The sequence below is a fragment of the Oncorhynchus kisutch genome, linkage group LG19 (genome assembly GCF_002021735.2).
Source record: "Oncorhynchus kisutch isolate 150728-3 linkage group LG19, Okis_V2, whole genome shotgun sequence".
NCBI classification, from domain to species: Eukaryota; Metazoa; Chordata; class Actinopteri; order Salmoniformes; family Salmonidae; genus Oncorhynchus; species Oncorhynchus kisutch.
This window is the reverse complement of record NC_034192.2, coordinates 4364041-4380034: the sequence shown is the minus strand read 5'-3', so window position 1 is coordinate 4380034 and position 15994 is coordinate 4364041. Positions and strand designations below refer to the sequence as shown.

Genomic DNA, 15994 nt, shown 5'->3' with positions numbered 1-15994 from the left:
TGTTGCCGACCCCTGACCTACACTATAGACTGTGTGATGGCTGTGCTTGGCAGCAGCATGTACTTCACACTACTGTTTGAGCCAGAAAGCAGAATGTTTCTTACCGTGTGGGTTGGGGTCCTCTGCAGGCTAGGAGATGAACAATCTCTGACCGGGGCCTCACTGCCCTCGGTCTCTCCATCTGAAACAAGCACACATTATTACAATTAAACTATCATCAGTAAAGAAGTTATGTCCAAGTGGTGTGTGTGTGTGTGTGTACCTTTGTCCTTGCTGTGGTCACTAAGCGACAGGGCTCTGTGGTAGCCACGCTCTCTTGCCTGCTCCACCGATGTGGACGAGGTCCACTGTCCCTCTCCCCCCTCTCTCTCCCCCTCGACAGGGGGCTCTGTGTCCTCACTAGGCTGGGGGGTATTTGACTCAGGCGGGGTGGGGGCCACTGGAGCTTGGGCCGGAGCAGGAGCCAGGGGTGGAGGCTCTTGGGTGGTCTCCATGGGCAGAGGGAACATCTCCACCAGGGTAGGTGTTGTAGAGACAGGCGAGCCGCATTCCATTTTGGAGCCGCTGCGCCGCGCCTCTCGCTGACGTTTCCTGTACTCCAGCAAAGACACCTGGGAAAACGCATGACATCACACGAAAACAGACGTACCTTTATCAGTCCAGGAACCGTAACACAGCTTGAATGGGCAGGCTGAATAGAGAATATAGCAACTCACCTTTTTCTTCTGTGGGGGATTCTGTCCTGACCCTCCCTCTCCGGTGCTGTCTCCACTTAGTGAACGAGAGAAGGCCAGCGTTCCCCCCTCCTCAAGGCAGGGGTAGAAGAGAGACCCTGCAGCCTCTGTGAAGGGTCCTGCTGCCAGGGGTACTGGTACTGTCACTGACACAACACCAGCCACAGCCACCGCCTCAGGCCTGAAGGCCAAGATGGGCTCCAGGGTGTGTGAAGGGGTAAGGTCCCTCAGGTTAGAGTTGATGGGGGAGAAGGACAGACCCCCTGGCCCTGACAGACCCACTCTCTCTGGACTCTTCATCCAGGGGGGGAGGAGGGAGGAAGAGGCTGGGTCTGTGGAGGGGGCGTCGCTGCTGCCCTCGGTCCCTGTCTCTGGCCCCTCCTCTCCCACACAGTCCTGGGACTCGGGGGTGGGGGGCTGGGGGCTCAGGGGGGCGCTGGTCTTGGCCTCTTGGGGGGGCAACACATCCAGACTGGGAGCCCTGACCGTTACACAGGGGGAGGAGAGCAGCGAAGGTGGCCGCTCAGCCTCTTGGGGGCTGGGTCTGCGACTGCCCTCTGGTGAGCTGTCCAGGGAAGACTCGCTCTGTGGACACAGGAACAGAGATATTAACACATCGTTCACTTCCCTCTATGAGTGTGTGTGTTGTGTTTGTAGGTGAGTGTGTCTCTTACTTCCTGCGGGGCACTGAGTGTGTGTGTGGGGGTGCTAGGTAGAGGCTCGGGGCTCGGCTCTTCCGTACGGGTGACACGGGGTGGTGTGGCCAGCAGCAAGGGTGTACCCGGCATCTCTGATAGGTCGGCCCGGGTTGGCGTTGCGCAGGGAGAGCCATAGGGGGTGGAGCTCTCTGACATGCAGGCGTCCAGTGGACACAGACCCAGGCGCCGCTTCTTCAGAGGAGTGGGCAACTCTATCACACACACACACACAGAGAGAGAGAGAGAAAGGGTTACTCACATGCAAAAAACAGACATGCATACAAGACTTATGTTCCATCTAAGTGATGAGAAACACATTCCTGAGTCCTCACCAGAGTCCTCACCTGGCAAGGTGCAGCTGCCGTTGTAGGGGAGTGGGCTGTCAGAGTCCCCGTTGATAGGAGGGCTGAGAGGGCCCTCGCTAGGCATGACCAGGGTGGGCCGGCCGCTGCTGGGTGGAGGGGTGGTGGTCTCCTCCTCTAGAGCCTGCTTCAGCCAGCGCTGTGGGGAGAAGACAGGGAGGGAGACGACTTGGACATGTCAACCACAAATACAAATCATGTTCACTAATCTCCAAGGCAGCTAAATCTTTGAAAACATAAGTCTCTGTTATTGACAATAATACTGTCCCTCTGCCCGGTTAACTCCGCCAGTCTGTCCCTCTGCCCGGTTAACCCCGCCAGTCTGTCCCTCTGCCCGGTTAACCCCGCCAGTCTGTCCCTCTGCCCGGTTAACCCCGCCAGTCTGTCCCTCTGCCCAGGTTAACCCCGCCAGTCTGTCCCTCTGCCCAGGTTAACCCCGCCAGTCTGTCCCTCTGCCCAGGTTAACCCCGCCAGTCTGTCCCTCTGCCCGGTTAACCCCGCCAGTCTGTCCCTCTGCCCGGTTAACCCCGCCAGTCTGTCCCTCTGCCCGGTTAACCCCGCCAGTCTGTCCCTCTGCCCGGTTAACCCCGCCAGTCTGTCCCTCTGCCCGGTTAACCCCGCCAGTCTGTCCCTCTGCCCGGTTAACCCCGCCAGTCTGTCCCTCTGCCCGGTTAACCCCGCCAGTCTGTTTTTCTATACCGGACAGCTAACTCTCTCCATTCCCCTGTGAGGTGGTGAACAACATACCTTCTTGCAGGAGCCTGAGGTGGGCGGCGTGTCGGGCAGCTCGCGAGAACGCCGGCGTCCGGTGGGCACCCCAGGGGTGGTGGGGCTGCGGTTGGCCAGGAAGGGCGAGGAGAAGCGGACATAGTGTTTGGGCGTGCTGTAGACGTGCGGGCTGGGGCCCATGCCGGGCAGGGCGTTGAGCTGGGTGGCCAGCATCTCAGGGTCGCTGCTGATCCTCAGGGGCCTCTCCGGGATCGGCTCTGGGGTCCGCAATGACCGCTCCTGCTTGTCGACGCACCACTCACTCACTAAGTGCTGTAGAGAGACAGAGAGAGAGCTTTAGTCAGAACCACACTGCATTTAATTATAGTATTGAGTGACATTTCACTAGAAGGAATAGAACATTCCTATTAGTCTAAATAGAATAGTGACTAGTCATGTTTAGGGGTGAGCACTGAGCCGTGGCTAGGATACCTTTTTAGTTTTGGGGTACTTCTGCCCGGAGCGGTTTCTGTCAGGGGCCGGGGAGCCACTGTAAGGGGGGCTGGTGTCAGGGGCATGGGAGGAGAGGGCCTCTGGTTCAGGGTCCCTGGAGGCCTCTACGTCTAGGCTATCATTGGCCAGGGGGTCCAGGAGTTCCCCGGGCGAGCCGGGAGGTATGTCAGAGCAGGTGCTGATGGTGCGTGCTCGCCGCCTCTGCTGCCCGATGTGGGTGCGGCTCCGCGAGAAGCTCTTCCTCTGCTTGCTGCCTCGCAGCTTGGCCGGCGTGGGCTTGTTGAGACCCGGCTCCTCCTTCACCTCTAGCAGGGGCTGGGAGAGACAGGGTTAGGATAGAGTACAGTAGCATAGTTTTGGATGGGTTTATAGTCACCATTAGCTAACCCTTCAGATTATTGACAACATCCACTTTTAATACTAACGACCTGGTGAGTGCAGGCATAACGAACATGTTGAGTCAACTATCACTTACCGTTATGATACCAGGAGACTGCATGTCGGCCTCCGGGGTGGCAGGGGGCTCCTCCTTGATGCCCCCCTCTGACTTGGTGCCGATCTTCTCCAGGGCCTGCTCCCGCCTCTTCTCCCTCTTCTCCATGCGGGCAAAGGCCTGCAGGATGGCCTCCATCTTCCTCTCTTCACGGGTCTGTAGAGGAGAGGAGGACAGAGCAGTAAGCGTTAGTCCACGTGGCCTAGTCTCCTGAACCCACTGGGCCTAGAGGGGGAGGGACACGTTATCGCAACACAGGACAGGCAAGAGGCAGTCTGGCTGGCTAGCTGGCAGAGAAAAACACAGCGGCGGCGCAGAATGACAGAAAAAGGACCACCACTTCCTCTTCCAGTGGAGGAAAAACCAATGGAGATAGAACAAGTAAACACCCTGTTGATGTGAGACCAAACTAACTGGAAGTGGGAGGTGGGAACGTAACATTAACCCTTACCAAACCATTCAGGGTGTTTAGAACACCACGGCTGCCTCCACCAGACTAGATTGACCACCCCCAGTAGCAGAGACACACTGGGGTCTGCCACAGGGCCAGTCAGTGGAGGGAAGATGGGAGTTAGTATGTTTGTCAGTCAGTGGGGTTCCCTATGAGGTGGAGGGGAAGGCAGGCAGGCGGGGGTGGGTATGTTTGGGGGTGGGTAGGGGTTGGTGGGTCAGGTTTACCTCCGGTTTACTCAGTCCCAGACAGCTGGAGGCCCCCACGCCTTGCAGATGGGACTCCTCCGCTGGGCTGGCCTGAATGGTTTACAGAGAGACAGCCTGGTTTAGAAGACAAGAGGCCCGGTCCCCCCCAATAACACACATAGAACATACACACACCACCACGGTTCCCCACTCTAGGGGCTTCAGTGTGTCGCCGACCCTCAGGGATCCTCAGACAGGTGGGGGTGTGGAGAGGTGACCTGGCCACTACAGGGTTATGAAAGAGGGGAGAGAAGAGGGGGGGCAGATAGGGAGAATGGCTGCCTTATGTCTGTAGACGTGTTTCCAGTCAGGGACTTCTTCACCTTGTCTGCTTACACCAGCATATCCAGTAGGAAGACTTTATTTGGGCTGAATGAATGAACAGTGATTTCAACACAACCCACCACCACTGGAACTCAGCCACATGTTCACCACCTCACCACAGTGTCATAAAACACATACTGAACCCACGACACAAGGAAAGAAAACCAAGACAGTAGCAACCAACCCAATCACCAACTTTCACCAAGGTTGATGACAAGCAACTACATACCATCTGCAACACCCAAAACCGAACATTACTGCAACTAACATTTTCACTGTGTGTTCCATGCCGTGTCTGTATCCCTGGAACCAAGCTGGATCTTTCACATGAGTGTGGGAGACATACCATGCCTAACACACACAGACATCACCAGTGTTAAGAGCCCATGCAGACAGGGCATTGTTGTGGATGTGTGGTTGAACACCATACATACACCAGACCAGTGGGTGATTGTCACATCAGAGGACGACAGAGCATCCAGAAGCTCTTTCTTCCACAGTAGGGGGGGGGGGGGGGTTCCTCCTCCTGGACCAGCTTGCATCTTCCCTTGGAGGGAGGCAGGCTATTGGATGTCCCAGACTCAATGAGGCCCTGGCAACAAAGAAGTCCCATCCCGTCCCCCTCTTCTCTCTCGCTCAGGGCTATTTAGCAGAGTGGGAGCCAGTCCATTGGCCAGAACGATGAGTCAGCGCTTTACACCTTGGGCCTTGTAGTGTGAAAGGGAGCTGACAGCAGGGTAATTTCCAGAGTGTGTGTGTGTGTATATGACAGAGGGAGAGCATGCCAGAGTGTGTGTGAGCCCAACTCTCTAGGTCACCAGAGCTCTTTAGCAGGAGAGAGGAGAGTAATTGGTCATTTCAAAACAGTTGGCCAATTCTGTATGAGGGTCATACTCAGACACACAGGGAGAGTTCCAGTACTTACGTGTGTTGAGGCTGGTGCTCTTGTTTACTCAGCTAATTAGAGAGGAGAAGGAGAGGGTAGAGGGCCTGTGGCTCTGGAGGGCCCAGAATGGTGCAATGTGTGATGGTTTAGCAAATGAACTATTAAATAAATGAGGAAAATATATATAATGATGACCAAAACACAGAGCCTCAGTGTTTGAGGGCTCTGCCAGAAGAAGTGAGTGAGCAACAGAGAGCAGGGTGGGGGGGGCCGCGGGCTAGGCTACACAGCAACAGGATGAGGCAGAGACAGCAGCAGAAGCAGGGAGGTGGGGGGGAACCACCACCACACAAACAGTGACTCATACCAGCAAGGATGAGCTTTTTCCTATGGGGGGGGGGGGGGGGGTATGGGCTGCACACAGCAGGGCGCGCTACAGCCCTGGCTCACAGAACTTACCATCTTCCTCTTTCTCTCTGCAATGGTCTCCTCTGACTCCATCTCTACTTCACTGCTAACGGAGTTATCAGGCTGGTCTTCTACACCCTCTAACTCTGTAGGATCCTGTTAGAGGGGGAGAGGTGCTTTATCATGGCACTGACCAACCACAGGCAGTCTGGCTACAGACTAGAGGGTCTACAGTAGTGAGGTGGTAGGTGGGGAGGGGGAGAGAGTGACCGTTGGGGGCACTGACTGGGGACACTGACTGGGGACGTGGTGGGTTTGTTTGTCCACAAACTTGCTCAGAGCTTGTATTCGGTCCTAGGCAGTCAGAATAACATCGAAACGCAATCGTACCCCTTATCAAAGAAGAGCGAGAGACCAGGTTCACTTCTGTAGTGCCTTGTGATACATTGTTGGGAGCCCACTCCCAACAACTACCCTGTAACCAACAACTACCCTGTCATATGTCAAGTTGTGGCTCTTGTGGTCACACGAAGGTCTGTTTGCGCACAATGACAGATGTGGACAGCTTCCCTATTCAGCGTGTTCAGTTCATGGTTTGTGCGCGGTGTTCCGATAGAAATGCCTCGCACCTTATCTCTGACGTCTGAGCCTCTTCACCATTCCTCATTCTAGACCAGGCCTGGGCAACGCCAGTCCTCGGGGGCCTGATTGGGGTCACACCTCATCCCTAGCAAACACACCTGATTTAAACTAATTGCATTCTAAACTGAAGATCATAATTAGGTGATTATTGGAGTCAGGTATAAACCATGCTTCTGTGTGCTTCCCTCAGATCAGTCCTTAAAAATCACAATTGTGGGAACTACCAGTCCCTACCACAGAAGCAACAGGCTTGCTGATAAGACCTATGGCCTGGGTCGGGGTTATTGGACAACACAACAAAATGTTTGCAATGGAATAGGAAAACAGACATTTCTTACTGGACAGGTTCAGATTGTACCTCTGTTTCACTGAGCGTTTTCTTCCGCTTGGTATCTACTGAACACAAGGTTGGGGACCACCCCAGAGACAGAGGGCTTTCTCTCTGTGTATAACAATGAGTACAGGGATGCCTAGTGGTGCATTCAGGAGCTCCTGCAGTAGAGAGGACACAGCGTGATAGCATGTCTCATCTGCCACTAGAGGGCTAGACACAGCATGGTGAGAGAGATGGCTGGGTGCAGGAGTGGGCTTTGGCCAGGGAGAGGGGGAACCAATATGGATGATAGAGGAATACAAGTAGTCTACTAATGGATAACAAGAATAAAACAGAAACATAAAAAAATGGCTACACGCATGGACATTGGACACTAACTAAATGGAAAACAAGCTAAATATGATAACACAAAGTCTTTAAGGGGAAAGACAACTTATAGGCTCCTATGAGGAATCTTCAACAGTGATGGAGAAATGGCAGTGGGTGAAGGGTATGTGATGGGGACTGGGGGGGGGAAACGTGTGGTGATGGGGGACGGGGGGGAAACGTGAGGTGATGGGGGATGGAAACGTGTGGTGATGGGGTACGGAAACGTGTGGTGATGGGGGACGGAAACGTGTGGTGATGGGGACGGGGGGGGGAAACGTGTGGTGATGGGGGACGGGGGGGATACGTGTGGTGATGGGGACGGGGGGGGAACGTGTGGTGATGGGGGACGGGGGGAAAAAGTGTGGTGATGGGGGACGTAAACGTGTGGTGATGGGGGACGTAAACGTGTGGTGACGGGGACGGGGGAGAAAAGTGTGGTGATGGGGGACGGGGGACGTAAACGTGTGGGGACGGGGGACGTAAACGTGTGGTGACGGGGGACGTAAACGTGTGGTGATGGGGGACGTAAACGTGTGGTGATGGGGGACGTAAACGTGTGGTGATGGGGGACGGGTGGGGAAAACGTGTGGTGATGGGGGACGGGTGGGGAAAACGTGTGGTGATGGGGGACGGGTGGGGAAAACGTGTGGTGATGGGGGACGGGGGGAGAGCGTGTGGTGATGGGGGAGAGCGTGTGGTGATGGGGGAGAGCGTGTGGTGATGGGGGGAGAGCGTGTGGTGATGGGGGGAGAGCGTGTGGTGATGGGGGGAGAGCGTGTGGTGATGGGGGACGTAAACGTGTGGTGATGGGGGACGTAAACGTGTGGTGATGGGGGACGTAAACGTGTGGTGATGGGGGACGTAAACGTGTGGTGATGGGGGACGGGTGGGGAAAACGTGTGGTGATGGGGGACGGGTGGGGAAAACGTGTGGTGATGGGGGACGGGGGGAGAGCGTGTGGTGATGGGGGGGAGAGCGTGTGGTGATGGGGGGAGAGCGTGTGGTGATGGGGGGAGAGCGTGTGGTGATGGGGGGAGAGCGTGTGGTGATGGGGGGAGAGCGTGTGGTGATAGAGGGGAAACGTGTGGTGATGGAGGGGGAAACGTGTGGTGATGGAGGGGGAAACGTGTGGTGATGGAGGGGGAAACGTGTGGTGATGGGGGACGGGGGGGAAACGTGTGGTGATGGGGGACGGGGGGGAAACGTGTGGTGATGGAGGGGGAAACGTGTGGTGATGGAGGGGGAAACGTGTGGTGATGGAGGGGGAAACGTGTGGTGATGGGGGACGGGTGGGGAAAACGTGTGGTGATGGGGGACGGGTGGGGAAAACGTGTGGTGATGGGGGACGGGTGGGGAAAACGTGTGGTGATGGGGACGGGGGGAGAGCGTGTGGTGATGGGGGGAGAGCGTGTGGTGATGGGGGGGAGAGCGTGTGGTGATGGGGGGAGAGCGTGTGGTGATGGGGGGAGAGCGTGTGGTGATGGGGGGAGAGCGTGTGGTGATGGAGGGGGAAACGTGTGGTGATGGAGTGGGAAACGTGTGGTGATGGGGGACGGGGGGGAAACGTGTGGTGATGGGGGACGGGGGGGAAACGTGTGGTGATGGAGGGGGAAACGTGTGGTGATGGGGGACGGGGGGGAAACGTGTGGTGATGGGGGACGGGGGGGAAACGTGTGGTGATGGAGGGGGAAACGTGTGGTGATGGGGGACGGGGGGAAAACGTGTGGTGATGGGGGACGGGTGGGGAAAACGTGTGGTGATGGGGGACGGGGGGAGAGCGTGTGGTGATGGGGGGAGAGCGTGTGGTGATGGGGGGAGAGCGTGTGGTGATGGGGGAGAGCGTGTGGTGATGGAGGGGGAAACGTGTGGTGATGGAGTGGGAAACGTGTGGTGATGGGGGACGGGGGGGAAACGTGTGGTGATGGAGGGGGAAACGTGTGGTGATGGAGGGGGAAACGTGTGGTGATGGAGGGGGAAACGTGTGGTGATGGGGGACGGGTGGGGAAAACGTGTGGTGATGGGGGACGGGTGGGGAAAACGTGTGGTGATGGGGGACGGGTGGGGAAACGTGTGGTGATGGGGGGACGGGGGGAGAGCGTGTGGTGATGGGGGGAGAGCGTGTGGTGATGGGGGGAGAGCGTGTGGTGATGGGGGGAGAGCGTGTGGTGATGGGGGGAGAGCGTGTGGTGATGGGGGAGAGCGTGTGGTGATGGGGGGAGAGCGTGTGGTGATGGAGGGGGAAACGTGTGGTGATGGAGGGGGAAACGTGTGGTGATGGAGGGGGAAACGTGTGGTGATGGAGTGGGAAACGTGTGGTGATGGGGGACGGGGGGAAACGTGTGGTGATGGAGGGGGAAACGTGTGGTGATGGGGGACGGGGGGGAAACGTGTGGTGATGGGGGACGGGGGGGTAAAACATGTGGTGATGGGGAACGGAAACGTCTGGTGATGGAGGGGGAAACGTGTGGTGATGGGGGACGGGGGGGAAAAAAGTGTGGTGATGGGGGACGGAAACGTGTGGTGATGGGGGACGGAAACGTGTGGTGATGGGGGACGGGGGACGGAAACGTGTGGTGATGGGGGACAGAAACGTGTGGTGATGGGGGACGGGTGGGGAAAACGTGTGGTGATGGGGACGGGGGGGAGAGCGTGTGGTGATGGGGGAGAGCGTGTGGTGATGGGGGGAGAGCGTGTGGTGATGGGGGGAGAGCGTGTGGTGATGGGGGAGAGCGTGTGGTGATGGGGGAGAGCGTGTGGTGATGGGGAGAGCGTGTGGTGATGGGGGAGAGCGTTGTGGTGATGGGGGAGAGCGTGTGGTGATGGGGGAGAGCGTGTGGTGATGGGGGGAGAGCGTGTGGTGACCGAGGACGGGGGACAGCGTGTGGTGACCGAGGACAGCGTGTGGTGACGGAGGACGGGGGGACAGCGTGTGTGACGGGGAACGGGAGCGTGTGGTGACGAGGACAGGGGAGCGTGTGGTGACGGAGGGGAGCGTGTGGTGACCGAGGACAGCGTGTGGTGACGGAGGACGGGGGGACAGCGTGTGGTGACCGGGAACGGGAGCGTGTGGTGACGGAGGACAGGGGGAGCGTGTGGTGACGGAGGGGAGCGTGTGGTGACGGAGGGGAGCGTGTGGTGACGGAGGACGGGGGAGCGTGTGGTGACGGAGGACGGGGGGGAGCGTGTGGTGACGGAGGACGGGGGGGAGCGTGTGGTGACGGAGGACGGGGGGGAGCGTGTGGTGACGGAGGACGGGGGGGAGCGTGTGGTGACGGAGGACGGGGGGGGAGCGTGTGGTGACGGAGGACGGGGGGGAGCGTGTGGTGACGGAGGACGGGGGGGAGCGTGTGGTGACGGAGGACGGGGGGGAGCGTGTGGTGACGGAGGGACGGGGGGGGAGCGTGTGGTGACGGAGGACGGGGGGGAGCGTGTGGTGACGAGGACGGGGGGGGGAGCGTGTGGTGACGGATGACGGGGGACAGCGTGTGGTGACGGAGGACGGGGGGACAGCGTGTGGTGACGGAGGACGGGGGACAGCGGTGTGGTGACGGAGGACGGGGGACAGCGTGTGGTGACCGAGGACGAGGGACAGCGTGTGGTGACGGAGGACAGCGTGTGGTGACGGAGGACGGGGGGTAGCGTGTGGTGACGGGGGACAGCGTGTGGTGACGGGGGACAGCGTGTGGTGACGGGGAACGGGAGCGTGTGGTGACGGAGGACAGGGGGAGCGTGTGGTGACGGAGGACAGGGGGGAGCGTGTGGTGATGGGGGGGACAGGGGAGAGCGTGATGGGATAGTTTTTTTTTTGTGTGGAGACATGGATTGAGGTAAGTTGTGTTGAGGGGGGAAAATCTTACCTGGTTGTTGGAGATAGAGAGGCGGAGGGGTGATAGCTTCCTCTGCTTGCCATCGGCCCCCAGACCCTTGGTCTTGCCGTCACAGTCCAGGGTCATATTCTGGTTCTGGCCCAGGTCCAGGTGGTCCCCTCGCTGCATCATGGGCTCCTTGTCCTTGCGGCCCCGCCGGCGGCTGCTGGCCTCCAGGTTCTCGGTGGGCTCCAGGTTGTGTTTCAGCACCGGGCACTCTGGGTTCCCCCTCACACATGCACAGTCCACCTTGTATTTACTAGAGGGGGGGGAAGGAAGAACCGAGAGAGAGTGGGGGGGAAGGAAGACCGAGAGAGAGAGAGAGAGAGGGGGAGAGAGAAAGACCGAGAGAGAGAGAGAGGGGGGGGAGAGAGAAAGACCGAGAGAGAGAGAGGGGGGGAGAGAGAAAGACCGAGAGAGAGAGAGGGGGGGAGAGAGAAAGACCGAGAGAGAGAGAGAGAGAGGGGGGAGAGAGAAAGAACCGAGAGAGAGAGGGGGAGAGAGAAAGACAGAGAGAGAGAAAGACCGAGAGAAGAGAGAAAGACAGAGAGAGAGAAAGACCGAGAGAGAGAGAGAGAGAGAGAGAGAGAGAGAGAGGGGGAGAGAGAAAGACCGAGAGAGAGAGAGAGAGAGAGAGAGAGAGAGAGAGGGGGAGAGAGAAAGACCGAGAGAGAGAGAGAGAGAGAGAGAGAGAGAGAGAGGGGAGAGAGAAAGACCGAGAGAGAGAGAGAGAGAGAGAGGGGGGAGAGAGAAAGACCGAGAGAGAGAGAGAGGGGAGAGAGAAAGACCGAGAGAGCGAGAGAGAGAAAGACCGAGAGAGAGAGAGAGAGAAAGACCGAGAGAGAGAGAGAGAGAGAGAGAGAGAGAGAGGGGGAGAGAGAAAGACCGAGAGAGAGAGAGAGAGAGAGAGAGAGAGAGGGGGAGAGAGAAAGACCGAGAGAGAGAGAGAGAGAGAGAGAGAGAGGGGGAGAGAGAAAGACCGAGAGAGAGAGGGGGGGGGGGAGAAAGACCGAGAGAGAGAGGGGGGGGAAGAGGGAGAGAGTGAGGGGGTGAAGACCGAGAGAGGGGGGAAGGAGCGGGGGTAGAAAAAAGGTAGAAAGATAACATGGTTGAGGTTGACCAATCTTGTCGTGTGTGTGTGTGTGTGTGTGTGTGTGTGTGTGTGTGTGTATATATATAAACTCAGCAAAAAAGTTAACACCCCTTTTTCAGGACCCTGTCTTTCAAAGATAATTCTTAAAAATGCAAATAACTTCACAGATCTTTATTGTAAAGGGTTTAAACACTGTTTCTTATGCTTGTTCAATGAACCACAAACAATTAATGAACATGCACCTGTGGAACAGTCGTTAAGACACTAACAGTTTACAGACAGTAGGCAATTAAGGTCACATTCATGAAAACTTTGACCACTAAAGAGGCCTTTCTACTGACTCTGAAAAACACCAAAAGAAAGATGCCCAGGGTCCCTGCTCATCTGCGTGAACGTGCCTTAGGCATGCTGCAAGGAGGCATGAGGACTACAGATGTGGCCAGGGCAATAAATTGCAATGTCCATACTGAGAGACGCCTAAGTCAGCGCTACAGGGAGACAGGACAGACAGCTGATCGTCCTCACAGCGACAGACCACGTGTAACAGCATCTGCACAGGATCGGTACATCCGAACACCACACCTGCGGGACAGGTACAGGATGGCAACAACAACTGCCCGAGTTACACCAGGAACGCACAATCCCTCCATCAGTGCTCAGACTGTCTGCAATAGGCTGAGAGAGGCTGGACTGAGGGCTTCTAGGCCTGTTGTAAGGCAGGTCCACACCCAGACATCACCGGCAACTACGTTGCCTATGGGCACAAACCCACCGTCGCTGGACCAGACAGGACTGGCAAAAAGTGCTCTGCTCTGATGAGCGTTACACCGAGGCCTGTAAACTGGAGCGGGATCGATTTGGAGGTGGAGGTTCCGTCGTGATCTGGGGCGGTGTGTCACAGCATCATCGGACTGAGCTTGTCATTGCAGGAAGACATCCTCCGCCCTCATGTGGTACCCTTCCTGCAGGCTCATCCTGACATGACCCTCCAGCATGAAAATGCCACCAGCCATACTGCTCGTTCTGTGCGTGATTTCCTGCAAGACAGGAATGTCAGAGTTTTGCCATGGCCAGCGAAGAGCCCGGATCTCAATCCCATTGAGCACATCTGGGACCTATTGGATCGGAAGGTGAGGGCTAGGGCCATTCCCCCCAGAAATGTCCAGGAACATGCAGGTGCCTTGGTGGAAGAGTGGGGTAACATTTCACAGCAAGAACGGGCAAATCTGGTGCAGTCCATGAGAAGATGCACTGCAGTAGTTAATTCAGCTGGTGGCCATACCAGATACTTTTGATTTTGACCCCCCTTTGCTCAGGGACACATTATTTAATTTCTGTTAGTCACATGTCTGTGGAACTTGTTCAGTTTATGTCTCAGTTGTTGAATCTTGCTATGTTCATACAAATATTTACACATGTTAAGTTTGCTGAAAATAAACGCAGTTGACAGTGAGTGGACATTTATTTTTTTGCTGAGTTAATATATACATATATATGTGTGTGTGCGGTACTAAGTGATCGATTCCACCCTGCTTACCAGCAGCCATAGTCATAGTCAAAGCCTATGGTGATCTCAGTGCCTTTGCTGATGGACCTCAAAGAGTAAATGTACAAATGGAGCATACCATCCTCTAATACATGACGCACCTGAGAGAGAAGAGAGAGGTGGAGAAAAGGGGAGAGAGAGAGGCACCTATTGAAACTCATGAGGTTACATTAAGTTGAAGTTAGTGGCTCTGGGAGGTGTGGTCAGGGTTTAGAGCCGTAGGTTTTGTATCGTGGTCTGCGATTGACTACTCACCTCAGAGTTGGGGGTGCAGGAGCGTCGGATGAAGCGAGCCTCGTTGCCAAAGCTGCGGGCGTCCACACACATCTCCAGCCCGTCAAACTTTGAGTAGAACAACACAAAGGGGTACGGCCTAGATAGAGAGATAGAGAGACACACAGACAGAGAGAGAGAGACACACAGACAGACAGAGAGAGACAGAGACACAGGGAGAGAGACAGAGACACAGGGAGAGAGACAGAGACACAGGGAGAGAGACAGAGAGAGACACAGAGAGAGAGAGACAGAGAGAGAGAGACAGAGAGAGAGAGACAGAGACAGAGAGAGAGAGACACACAGAGAGAGACACACAGAGAGAGACACACAGAGAGAGACACACAGAGAGAGACACACAGAGAGAGACACACACAGAGAGAGAGAAAGACACAGAGAGAGAGAAAGACACAGAGAGAGAGAAAGACACAGAGAGAGAGAAAGACACAGAGAGAGAGAAAGACACAGAGAGAGAAAGACACAGAGAGACAGAGAGAGCAGTGAGACATAGTAACAGATTGGGGATGTCCATATGGTGACCAGGGGAAGACAGCCAGGAGCTCAACAGCAGCTGAGAAAGAATGTGAGGGACTTCACTGCCCACTGCCAAGGGAGGACCACAACAAACACACCCCTTCTATCAATCTCTCCCTCTCAAATGTCTCAGACATACAACTATGGAAAGGAGTAGAATTCCACTTTTAAATTTGAGCTGAGGATTCTACTTGAGCTCAGGTTTCCACCAGATGGGTCCTCACCTCTTGAAGAAGCATCCATTGGCCTCAAACTGCTGTCGCAGCATGAACTTGCCCCTGTACTCTATGATGAGGGAGTCTGGAGCCAAGTCCCTCACTGCCTTCAGGATCTTCTTGTTCTTCTGAACCTGGCTCTGGAGAGGGGAGAGAAAACAGGACATGAGGAAAGAGGCTGACTGATATTTGCAGAGGCAATATGTGTGTACAAACTGTGTATGCTGCCTGCTCAGGCACGTTGAGGACACATGTTTGTAGGTCACTGTGTCGGTTCCAGCTACCTCCACGGGCGGTTTGAAGGTGGCCGTGTGAGTGTTGTAGGCCAGGGTCTTGCCGTCGCCGGCCTCCTTGACGCGGAGCAGGATCTGGACGTCCTCGCTGTACTGGTTGCTGCCGGCATCCTCGTAGGCCTCCATCCAAGCCTTCATCTTGTTCTCCCACAGAGACGGGTGCTCCCCGGGCTCCATTTCTGGAGCGCCACCCTTCACTCTGGAGGACTTCCTGGAGCCCTCACGGAACGCCTGTTAGACAACAGACAGCATAAAACAACAAGGTTTACCACCAGTTTAAGAGACGTTACAGAGCGCATAACAAATTGTTGAAATAAACATGCCAAAACTCTTTGGGGGGTGTGTTGCTCCAAATACATGTAAAACTCAGAGGTACAGTTGGGGTCAAGATAAGAAACTATTGAGTGTCAATAGGTTTGAATGGAAGTTTGAACACAGACCTTCTTGGCTCGGGCCGAGGTGGCGACAGGCTCCTTGTCTCCGCTCCTCTTGCGTTTCTTGTCGGCCTGCTTGTTGCCCGCCAGGCGGCCGGTGGTGAGTGTGATGCTGGTGGGCGTGTGCTGGAAGGCCGTGTACAACTCCAGCGGCACCTCGTCCCCACTCTCTGTGGCACTGGTGTCCCCGTCTGCAGAGATACATACCGGTATGCCTTAATAAAGCATTGGTAATAAAGGTTTATTTGTGCATCTTGTACAGAGGGTCCAACCAAAGCAAAGTTTTCCTGGTTCTAACTTATTTAGACAACTTATTTCTCAAAGGTAAAAACAAGATTTTCCATAGCAGTCTGCCATTCTAAATGTCTGCATTGCTGTATTACTCGATGTGACCAGCAGGTGTCAGCTTGAAGGAGAATCAGAATTGTGGTCCTGGGGCCCCTACACATTTTCTTTTTGCTCTATCACTTCACACCTGATTCAAATAACCAACTCAGCATCAAACTGATTATTTGAATCAGCTGTGTAGTGCTAGGGTAAAAAACAAGTACAAATTACTTTGACTAACCT

General features: G+C 55.8%; 1 protein-coding gene across 12 annotated transcripts in view; it reads right to left on the bottom strand.

The window, feature by feature from the left end:
* kmt2e (lysine (K)-specific methyltransferase 2E) overlaps window positions 1-15994 on the bottom strand; it is a 41745-nt gene that overhangs the window by 2485 nt on the left and 23266 nt on the right. For 5 of the 12 annotated variants that reach the window (XM_031798243.1, XM_031798232.1, XM_031798234.1 and 2 more), the window contains 16 exons: window positions 15431-15639; window positions 14982-15221; window positions 14707-14837; window positions 13931-14048; window positions 13667-13776; window positions 11028-11295; window positions 5877-5981; window positions 4187-4258; window positions 3491-3664; window positions 2995-3330; window positions 2542-2835; window positions 1765-1933; window positions 1409-1644; window positions 717-1319; window positions 263-611; window positions 105-181 (listed from right to left, as the gene is read on the bottom strand). In XM_031798243.1, the coding sequence (XP_031654103.1) occupies window positions 105-181; window positions 263-611; window positions 717-1319; window positions 1409-1644; window positions 1765-1933; window positions 2542-2835; window positions 2995-3330; window positions 3491-3664; window positions 4187-4258; window positions 5877-5981; window positions 11028-11295; window positions 13667-13776; window positions 13931-14048; window positions 14707-14837; window positions 14982-15221; window positions 15431-15639 (3491 nt within the window). The remainder of the gene's footprint in view (window positions 1-104; window positions 182-262; window positions 612-716; window positions 1320-1408; window positions 1645-1764; window positions 1934-2541; window positions 2836-2994; window positions 3331-3490; window positions 3665-4186; window positions 4259-5876; window positions 5982-11027; window positions 11296-13666; window positions 13777-13930; window positions 14049-14706; window positions 14838-14981; window positions 15222-15430; window positions 15640-15994) is intronic. The other 7 variants (XM_031798236.1, XM_031798237.1, XM_031798238.1 and 4 more) reach the window with 5 other exon arrangements.